Source organism: Leguminivora glycinivorella, chromosome 8 (assembly GCF_023078275.1).
Source record: "Leguminivora glycinivorella isolate SPB_JAAS2020 chromosome 8, LegGlyc_1.1, whole genome shotgun sequence".
NCBI classification, from domain to species: Eukaryota; Metazoa; Arthropoda; class Insecta; order Lepidoptera; family Tortricidae; genus Leguminivora; species Leguminivora glycinivorella.
The window spans coordinates 1,609,790-1,620,950 of NC_062978.1; the positions used below are offsets into that span (position 1 = coordinate 1,609,790).

General features: G+C 40.2%; 1 protein-coding gene across 1 annotated transcript; it reads right to left on the reverse strand.

The window, feature by feature from the left end:
* Nucleotides 1-66: 66 nt before the first annotated feature.
* LOC125228520 (cytochrome P450 4g15-like) lies at nt 67-9,254 on the reverse strand. The gene is given in 9 exon segments (XM_048133112.1): nt 67-568; nt 985-1,170; nt 1,492-1,729; nt 1,927-2,214; nt 2,392-2,588; nt 6,779-6,958; nt 7,710-7,913; nt 9,045-9,194; nt 9,197-9,254. Coding segments are annotated over 9 exon segments (1,680 nt in total). The 3' UTR covers nt 67-389.
* Nucleotides 9,255-11,161: the final 1,907 nt, after the last annotated feature.

Sequence of the window (11,161 nt, forward strand, 5' to 3'; positions counted from 1 at the left end):
GTTGTCAAGTGAACATGCTTTATAGAACAAACGTCAGGATGTACCAAGGTAAAGAATACGACCACATTTATCTATGCCAATTTTTATTGGGTCATCACAAAAAGATAATATTAGCTATTTACAAACGTTTTATTATCAAGTAGTTTGAGCAAACGTCATTCAGACACAATTGAGCTAATTATGCCATCCATGCACCGAGATTTTCTTCTATTAATATTCTGTGAAGAATGCTACCACCATTTTGTCAACGTCCTTAAAAATATAATTAACAATAATTTAGTCAGTACTGGTATCACAAGCTCTGTTTAATTCTAAGAACTGTAAAAGTGCGAACACTTTCACAAATAAGGTACCTACCAACAATTGATTAATTCGTTTTAGTTGTCGAGTTAGCAAGCCTTTGCGAATCTCTTGCGGGGCTGAAGTTTGACCTTGAAGCCTTCTGCGCGTTTTAAGATGATGTCGGCTTGTAGTTTGAAGTCGGATTCCTTGAGGTCGGACTGGACGCGGAAGTTCCTCAGGATGGTGGAGAGGATAATCTTGAGCTTCAGCATAGCGTATTTACGTCCTGTTGGTAATAAATTTAATTAATATCATAACGGACGTCACAATTTTATTTCTAGAGATAAAAAGTAAGACGAATTCAAGGAACTAATTATTTAGTTCGAGAGATAAGATTACGAATGAGGTGGTGTTACGAAGAGAGAATGAAAGACGAGCCTTCTTGAAATGTATCAAAAATAGACGCGGAAATGTGCCACGACAAATTTTTTACACCTATTTGGAGGAGCGGATAGGACTCAATAGAGGTTGAGGAGAGCCCAGACGCAGCTGACAAAGTAAAAGAAAATGTAGGGACTATGTCGTATCAAAGAGTCAAAGACCTGGCACAGGATATAAAAAGCTGAAAAATACTCCACCGACAAGAGATGACGACGAAGGATAAAAATTGTAGGTATTTTATAAGTGAGGGTGATAACGTACCGACGCAACTCCTAGGTCCGGCGGAGAATGGCACGAACGCGTAGTAGTGACGGTTAGCAGAGCGCTCAGGCAGGAAGTTGTCGGGGTCGAATTTGTCGGGGTTGGGGTATACGTCGGGGCGGCGGTGCAGCTTGTATGTCGTGACGATCACGGTGGTGCCCGCGGGGATCTTCTTGCCGTTGGATGCTGCATGAAAAAAACAAGGATGTTAGGCATTAACGATACAATTTTAGACAAATGTTTTGTTACTGTGTGGTGACGGGCTAAGAATTTTACCACTTCCCTACCGTGGAGTCTATGCGTATCGTAGAACTCAACCATGCAATATATTATGGATTCTATAATTCTATTGTAGTATGGGCACCATTTCACCATTTTTTTCTTTGAGCCCTTTATTTCTTAAGAGTGCCATTGAAACTAACATTTTCAAGGGTTTTCCTATCCCATTTCGAAATACAGGCTTGAGTTTATGTAAACGCAGTTCTAGTCATATATTTTAATACTTACGCATAGTAATATCTTGCTTGATGTGACGAGCGATGATGGGTACTGGCGGGTACATCCTAAGGGTCTCCATAAGGCACCTTTCGAGGTATTTCATCTCAAGGGTGTCTTGGAAGGTGGCGGGGCGGTCTGAGTCTCCGAAGATCTGGTCGAGCTCCTCGATAACTTTGTCCTGGATGTCTTGGTGGACTCCCATCATGGACAGGAAGAAACTGCTGCCGGCAGCGGTAGTGTCGTGACCCTGAAATAAAAAGAAATCATGACTTTTGATTTCAATAGCCACAGACAGAACTCATGTTTCGCAGATATGAGATTCTGTATAATAATTTCAATTATAATTCAATGGTAATGATGATTCTATGGCGGATTTGCTTTCTGTCTGAAGTTTTCACTGAGTCAACATTTTAAGTTTTAAACCCAAGAATAGGTAATACTGACCTCAAACATGATAGTGTCGACCTGCTCCTTGATTTCCTCATCGGAAATGACGACTCCGCTTTGCGAGCTCTCCAAGAGCAAGTCAAGGAAGGCCAGACGCTTCTTCTGTCCGACATCATTGTCCTCAACGTCAAGATCGTCCTTGAGACCAGCGGCCTGACCGAACGACAGACCCTCAACTGAGGTCTCCTTGGCGGGCTCGGCCGAAGATGTGTTGGACTCGGTATACTCATCCAAGATGGTTGCCTTCTTGCCAGATTTGAACTCTTCCTTCTTCCTTGAGATGACCTAGAAGTTCGAATTTAATAATAAAACAAAACTGTTATTTAATAAGCTACGTTCTTCCCGCGGCTTCGCTCGCGTGAAACTTCCACCCCTCTCCCTGTTTTAGGGTATTGGGGGGTTAGAAAGAGACAAAAATTAGCCTAACAACACACACTTTCCCAATAATATTAGTATGTATACCTTCTTGGTAAGTCCATGGATAGTGCTCAGAAGCTTGGTCTGGTTCTTGGCGTACTGGGTGAGGCCGAACAACATGTCGGGTCTCAGCCAGATCTTGGTGTGTCTCAGATGCAGGATATCGCACATCTTCATGACAGCCATAGCGTATTCGAAGCCGCTCTGGTCCTGTGTGCTCTTGCTGACTCCCATAGCGGTTTCTGTGAACATTCGTTGCTGGTGTGAAAATAGCAATAAAAAAAAACGCTGGTGGCCTAGCGGTAAGAGCATGCAGTCAATCCGGAGGTCGCAGGTTCGATTCCAACCGGGTTACCAATTAGTTTTTCGGAACTAAACTTATGTGCGAAATGTCATTGGATATTTGCTACTCGCTTTTCAGTGAAAGAAGACATCGGAAGTAAACCGGACTAATCCCAGTAAGGCCTTGTCGTCCTTCGGGTTGGAAGGTCAAATGGCAATAACTTTCGTAAAATTAGTGCTTAAGCCAAATCTTGGGATTAGTTGTCAAAGCGGACCCATGAGCCGTGGCGAATGCACGGGATAACGCAAGGAGAATGATGTGAAATGAGCTATTAACCTTCAAGGGCTTATACGTCGCTTACGAATGTCATAATGGGGGATCGCAAAAGTAGCAGTCAACGCCGCCGATGGCAAGAACTGCCCATTACGCGTGGTTACGTGAGCCCGTGGGGGGTCGCATTTGGTACGGCGCTTAGGCACTGCTCCCACCAAAACGAGTAAGCCATGAGCCAGTATATTTGTGTGTTGGAAATTAGAATAATTATGATTTTTTATTTCGAAGCACCTAGGTACTCTTTTTGATTATGTTCTTTATTTCCGCTACCCAAAGGTTGTCTGGTAGAGATCGCTCTTTAGCGATAAGACCGCCTGTTGTCTGCCTCTATTTATAATCATTTGTTTTGTCTCCACTGTATCTTTTGCTGAGGTGTGCCAATAAAGAGTATTCTATCTATCTATCTATCGGCGATAGAAACATACATAAGGTTTTTTGCAAAAAAAAAAAAAACATTTTTAGCACAAGCTTTTATCGCTGACTGTACCTTTTTTTCAACAGCCAGCTACTGTTCTCAAAGATTTTTCTAAAAGCCCCTTACTAGATAGGGATACGACGTTTCATAACAGAGTTCCTATGACCACCTTTCTGCTCCAACATCAGATCAGCTCCATGATACCATAATATTGCATTGTCACGTGATTTACATATTACAGCTCAATCGAAAACCGGGAAGTGGGCTAAATTTAGCTTCTACGGTTTGGCCCAAACTAACATACTAACAAGGCAAGTTGAATAAAAGCTTGTAAAAAGATCCTCCCCTGTAAATAAAAGAGAGAGCGAGCGAATTACAGTTGATCGCTCGGCTAATTATAACGCTCGCTTAAATTATATCGCTCGCGCTATCATCGCGTCTTTTGTTTTTACACGGGAGCGACTGTCTTTTGTTCGTTTCTATACCCGATATCTCAGCGCTTACGCGCTTTTGGTGTGACCAGTGCCTTACCATCTACGCGTATTTCCTCTTAGTCCGTCACACAATAATAAATACAAGTAATTTTGTCTTGCACGTATCATTATAAGGAAGTCATTCCGTGCAATCTGCGTAATTGTCGTTAACAATCTACGAAGGTAAGTTACTGGACGGTATGATCTATTAATCTAGGTGATTTTATAGTTCTAGGTAAGTAGAATTAACATTCAATTTTGTATCGGATTTAGATAAACACTCGATAATGTTTTTGCAAATCATTCAGCAAAACCAGTCATAATTCTATTCATCTGATATACGTTTGATATACGAGTAAACAAGTTGATTATTTAAATTGGTCTGGGCTAGTCACAAACCGGATTCTTCAGCATCATGTATCGATAATTATTGCAGATTCTATAATATTGCCAATGTACTGACATTTAGCAACTTTGTTAAGTTTATTTATCCCTTAAAGGTGGAGGCAAGGATATAATCATAAGATAGATGAATCGCAAATCATTAACAATTTATAAACCTAAGTCCCCGCACCGTCGGTCTGTGTGTATTTTTCTATATTCGCGATAAACTCAAAAATTACTGAACGGATTGTCAATCGGTTTTCACATATGATTAGATTAATTCGTACACTGAGAGAAAATACAACCAGTTTTCATGTTCGTTCAACAAGTTTTTTGGTTAAAATAGCGCCTACGTGCTCTTTGGTTCAAACAACAAGCTACTTGTCATTTGAATCGGCAATATATTTGAATCAACAAGTCGATTTTATAAAAACAACCTGACACATATTGTTTTAAACATACGTTTGGCTGATTCAAACGGATAAACCGCAACAAGTCGAACTTGTTAAATTCACAATGCAAATTTCTCTCAGTGTAGGGATGGTTTATCAATATATTTGTAAATTGGTTGAAATATGACGATATTACGACGACTTTAATCGAAAACGCTGCCCTTCCGTTTATAAGAAAGTAAAGTTTATAAGAACACAGTAAGGTGACATTTTCTTTCTATAATAGGTCTACAAAAAACTCCGCGACGGCATACCTATATTGTACGGAATACCTACCTATCTTCCCACAGATCTAGATTTACATAAAAGTAACAAGTTCATCTTTTTGTATAGGGGCCGAGCGTCTCAGATTTTGTACCGATGTATTTACTTGTCTGTAATTTTAAATATGTCTCAAGCCCCTGAGTGTTCATAATTTTTGTGTTGTTGCAATGAAATATCACGTAACGAGGCATTTTTTATGTTTTTGTTGACTGCGAAAAACGAAAAGACGGACAACTCAGTGGAGTTTACCGTGTTCATTTGACACGCTAAGTAGATACGTCTGTTTGATATGTACCTTCCTATACACATTTTCATATATTATTTACTCCCCGTGCGAAGCCGGGGTATTATCATATAAACATTGGGCTCACAGGTTTCGCAAACGTGATCATTTGCGTCAAAAGCACGCGTAGCGATGGCGGTGCCGGTGGCCTATGTTGTCACTACTCACCTACGTGACGAGACATCGAAATGACATCATTTTTATAGACCAACCTTTTTGAATCACGGAATTTTAGGATGTCATTTTCTTGATACATTTTAGGGATTTATGCAAGGTTTGAATAATGTACTATGGTCGAATCCTGTGGCTTATTTCGCAATAGTGACAGTTGTCGCCCGCCCGACAGTGACACTTTGCCGTTCATTGCTTGTTCAACAAGGAAATATCAACCCAGAAATAGGCATTGTCAATGTCGCTACGGTAAAATAGCCTACTGAAAGTTCGTATAAAGTTATGTGTAAGTCGTAATTAAAGTTTTCCTTGTCATGTATTCAAATGATTAAAGTCGTTGGTCATTTACAATTTAAATACTGAGATTAAATTTGTAAAACAGGCAACCAACGCGTGCGTATTTAGCGTGACATGAGAAGAATATATATGAGATACGTTACTATTTAAACCCTTTAACGATAATGCGTAATGCTATTAAAAGTCTATTATATAAATGCAGTAATTAAGTTCTTATCGAGACAGGATTTAAATTTGTAACAAATCAATTTCGTAATAGGTTTACGCGTTATTTTCTGATTTTTTAAAAACCACATTGATATGGTCAAAATTTTCCATCGATCGTCGGTTTTAGTTAGGAAATGAATTGACTTCTTTTTGTTAGTGAATTTGATATGACTGTCTTTGCTGGACCTAAACTTAACCATCTAAATATATAAAAGAAGAAACTGATTGACTGACTGACTGACTGGCATATCAACGCACAGCAGAAACCGCTGGTCTTAGAGATTCCAAATTAGGCACGTGGGGTCCTTAGAAGGTGTAGAGGAGCACTAAGAAAGGGTTTTTCAAAATTCACCTCCTAATAGGGTGAAATGGCTATCCACAGTTTGTGTGGGAAAACAAGATTAGTTTTTAATGCGCGGGCGACGCCGCGGAAATAGCTAGTATTGCTAAATTATGTTATTTACGGGTAGCCGTTCTTTTTTGGGCAAATTGTATGTCATAGGTACTTAGTGCAGGTCGATCTACATAATTAATCAGTGCCTATAAATGACGCATTGACGCATGAATAACTAAGTATAACATTAAATACATTTTTTTAAACTACGATAAACGTTTTTTTAAGCCTGACCAAAATCGACTGTGGGATATGAGTTAAATTGTGGTGTCGGCGATGGGGTAATCTGTCACTGCATTATCACGATTTCGTATTCTTTCAACCCTTTGTTGTGCCCTGAATTGCTAAAAGTTCCCACTTTCACCTAGTTTCTGTCCGTCTGTGTGCCCGTTTGTGTGTTCTGTGTACTCTGAGACCTAGTTGTATGTCCTTCGCCTAACTTTTTGCAATACCTACGAGAGTTTATGTGTACTTACCAAGCAGGATTTCGACGGTGCACTCGCTCATGTAATCGTGGCAGTCGAAGTCGGCTGTCTCCTTCTTGAGCTTGTCGACGACGGCGCGGGAGTTGGCGTTGAAGAGATCGATGAAGCTCTTCAGAACGTTCAGGTGGAAGGTGGGAGCGATCAGCTTGCGGTGGGAACGCCATTTTTGACCTTGAAGAAAAAAATATTTGAGAAAAGTTAAAGACTACTCTGTGGCCGTATCGTGGTCGTGTTTTTGTCACTTGTCATATCATGACCGTGACAGACATGTTAACAAATGATAGACGGCTGTCCATCATTCCCCAGTCCATCTCATCCCTGCTGAATTGCAAAGCTTAATGACATAAATTCACCTGTCACCTCTGTTAATCTTGTACCAACATGGAAGCAATTAAGAATTGATTGATTGATTCACTTTTGATACAAAATACAGGCTCTAGAGGTTAGAACTGTCTCAATGATTCAATGTCTCATTAGGGATAGCGCTTGTCAGGCTTTCATAAAACTGTTTTTTTTTTTTGGTCGGAGGCTTGGGAATTTAGAGATATATCCTCTATTTTATCCACAAGAATTGGACGCCGAGATGTCCCGGAGGGACATCCCGGGGAGACATAAAACTGTCTCAATTTGTTAATTATTCAATGAGAAGGTGAGCTTCGGTTACCTACCTATTCAATACTATGCTATATTTTGAATATAAAATGTTTATTTGTATGCAGTGAATGCGTTAAAAACTACACTAAACCGACTAAACTGTAAAAAACTCGTGGTGAGGAATATAGACTGTAAAAGTTTGTGGTGAAGAATAAAGGAAAAGTTTGCATTAAAAAATATAGATCTATAAACTTGTGATGAAATATTTTAAATGTAAAAATTTGTGGTGAAAGATAAAAAGTTAAAAAAAAATATGCGGAATAATTACCAGTGCTGATGAGAAGACCGTTTCCAAGCCAGGGCTTGAAGAACCTGTACTCGTCAGCCTTGTCGATGAGCACGTGGCTGCTGAGGATCAGCTCAACGTCCCGGGGGTCGTACAGGAACACGAGGAGCCTGGGCCCGATCCAGAGCTTCACCATGCCCTCCTTGTCGTACTGCGTGCTCTTTGAGACGAGGTTCTTGAAGATCTCTACAATAAAGGTAACAAAAAAATGTAAAAAATATGTTACAAAAGATTTATTGTTGGAAGGTCAGATAGCAGTTTTTCGAGACTCTAAAGTACCTACGCCAAATCTTGGGCCGTGACAAATGTTGGAATAACGCAAGGAGGATGATGAAAAGAATGAATTTAGGTACATTTTTTGGAAAGAATTTGAATTTAAAAACTTAAAATTGATCATTCTCAAAAAGCGTGTCTGATATCTCCTATGAGGTCACTGCATGGCAATTAGGCTTTCCATCACAGAAGGGTCTTTAATGCTTTAATTGCAATTCGGAGTTTTGCATCTCATATAAGGTCTTTATATCACAAGAACAGTGTTGGGAAATTCCTACTTATTCTCAGAGAATGACAAAATTTTGTAACTACTTACAGTACTTACTATGAAGAACAGAAAACCGAACTGGCACGATTGCCTGGTGCCTGGTATTTCAAAGATATCTTTTTAATGTTCGAAATTCGAATGAGTTACTGTTTTGCAATGGATATTAGTCTTCTTCTTCCTACCCTTAACCACAGTATAATAAAGAGTACTATCGTACAGTATGGCCACTCCCGCTCCCCGCTGAAAGTGCCACCCACCCCCTCTCAGTTACCTCACAGTTACCGCCTGTCAAAAACGTGAACAGTCGACCTGTCATATTTTACTCATACAAGCATAGTAGCGTTCACCTACACGAGTTTAGACTGTGTGCTAGGAACGCGCCTCTTTCATATATTTGATCGCCAGTGTCCGAGGTGTGCCTTAACCCACGTCATGTGGGGTTGGTACAACTTGTCTTGTTTTTTCTATTTTTCATTTTCTGTTTTTCTTTTAATACCACGTCGGTGGAAAATATGTATACGGTCCGCCACATGTTCGTTGCCGACCCATTAGAAACTTGTACACTCTTTTTTTACAGAACCCCATACTGTAGTTCATCGGAAATACCTCGGCAGGGAGCTCATTCCACAGCCGGAGCGGAGCGTCCGCGGGAGGAAATTCATCTGAAACCGCACAATGCACGACCATTTAGGTTGCAAGGTGTGGATGAGCGCCCTGTCGATGGCGAGCAGTGCAATGATAAAATGTTTTGCTATGGAAATAATGTCACCACTCACGATCAGAACCGCCAGTAAATTCGAGGGCGTTTCCAAGGAGGGGTAGTCCAGTGGGTCCGCTGATCTTTTCGGCGAGCTCGTACATGTGTCTCCTGGACATTCTCCAGTAGGCGTACCAGAGGATGAGGGCTGGCACGAGCAGCATGTAAACATGCTAGTGGCCGCCCAGGTGCTGCTGGCAGCAACGCTCTCTGCTGCTGTGTAACTCATGTTGGTGGAATTTGCTCTGGAAGAAAAGGGTAAATTTTAGTTATGTTGCCGGACTCAATGGTCGCACGAATGCAAAATGCACTTCAATATATTGAAGCCCTATAGCTCCTGTTGTATTAAGTCCAATATTGCAACTATGGTCCACAAGTTCGAAAAGAATTTAGTAAACTTATCAATACGAGTACAAATCGTACTTTAGGTTTAGTCCAAATAAGTATATTCCATCATCATCATCATCCTTCTTGCGTTATCCCGGCATTTGCCGCGGCTCATTTGGCATAGGCACTAGTTTTACGAAAGCGACTGCCATCTGACCTTCCAACCCAAAGGGTAACTAGGCCTTATTGGAATTAGTCCGGTTTCCTCATGATGTTTTCCTTCACCGAAAAGCGACTGGCAAATATCAAATGACATTTCGCACATAAGTTCCGAAAAACTCATTGGTACGGGGTTCGAACCCGCGACCTCCGGATTGAAAGTCCGGCGCTTCAGTCCGAATAAGTATATTCTTCCAGTTATTATTCTATTGTCTTAGAATTACAAAAAATATAGTACGTAAATGGCACACCTGCCCTCTAGCACAACTTGCCTTGTCGCGCGCGAGTTATACTTGAAGTCGCGCTTGATGTATGGACTCGCGCGCGATAATGCAAAAGGATTCTGCTAAAGGGTCAAACCGAATTATTTATAGTTAATTTTGTACCATAGTTGGGAGCTTTGGTCTATAGCAAAGAGGATCGAGTATTATAGAGAGTTACTGTCAAAGTAAAATGTACATAGACTGCCATCTCTCGACACAAGCTTAAAACTTTTGAACCTCAGTATTGACAAATTGGCCCATGTTGTTCGTTTGATATGTGTTAAAATGTCAAATATTAATATTAGCGCCATCTAGCCGAGCGTTCCCCAAAGGTGTAACGCTATCTAGGCCACCGTACCTTTTTCTCTAGGGCTTCGAGGTACGTTTTTTTCTTAGACTTTATCCGTCTATACGGAGATACATATCGTCACTACTTTTAAAAATCTCGTATCTCGCGCTGCTTCTCAAAGTTAAAACGCAGTAAGTCTATATTCATTCCATGCATACTTACTACAATTTTCTTTTCATTGACAGACGAAGATACAAGTTTTTTTTAAAGAAGTGACGATATGTCATTGTCTATAGTTAGGGAGTTTTATTATTTGCCAGTTTGGTACTTTCGTGGTAAAAGTATAAAACATTTATTCACATATTTAAGTATTATTTCTTGTTTCTAAATATGCATGCCTTTGGTCACGTAGGACACGGGCGTTTGAACTCATATACCGGTTATGTTATGAGGTCATAAATTAAATCCTGGTTTTATTCGTTTATCTATGATTTTTGCTTATAAACTTTTACACCAAAGTTTATAGGAACGGGTTAGGTTAAATTCTGACGTCAATAGTTGCGAACTTGTTTAAAATATGTAAATGTGATAGTTTAATTTGTTATTATTATTGAAAAATTGCGAGATTTGCGTCATACTGATGTTAATGCTTTATAAAACCTCCGTCCGTTGCCGTAGGTTACCCGCGCCTTTTGCTTTTGTTTATCCAAATTTCTTCTACAAGTCGCAATTGTCAACCCATTTTATAGGTACTGGTCCCACCACGAGCTAGTAAACTAACATGGGCTATCCGATGGGCTATCGGCTATAAAAGTGAACAAAAGATATAATCACTCCCTCGTAAATAAAAGAGATACGGCGATGTTTATAGTTACTCGCCCAGCGGTGAGCTATCAATATCGCTGTGTCTCTTTTATTTGCACGGGAGTGATTATCTTTTGTTCGTTTTTATAGCCGATAGCTCATAGTTTACTAGCTCGCGGTGGGACTAGTGCCTCATGAAACGTTTTAACTAGTTACCTAACTAGAATCTATTAA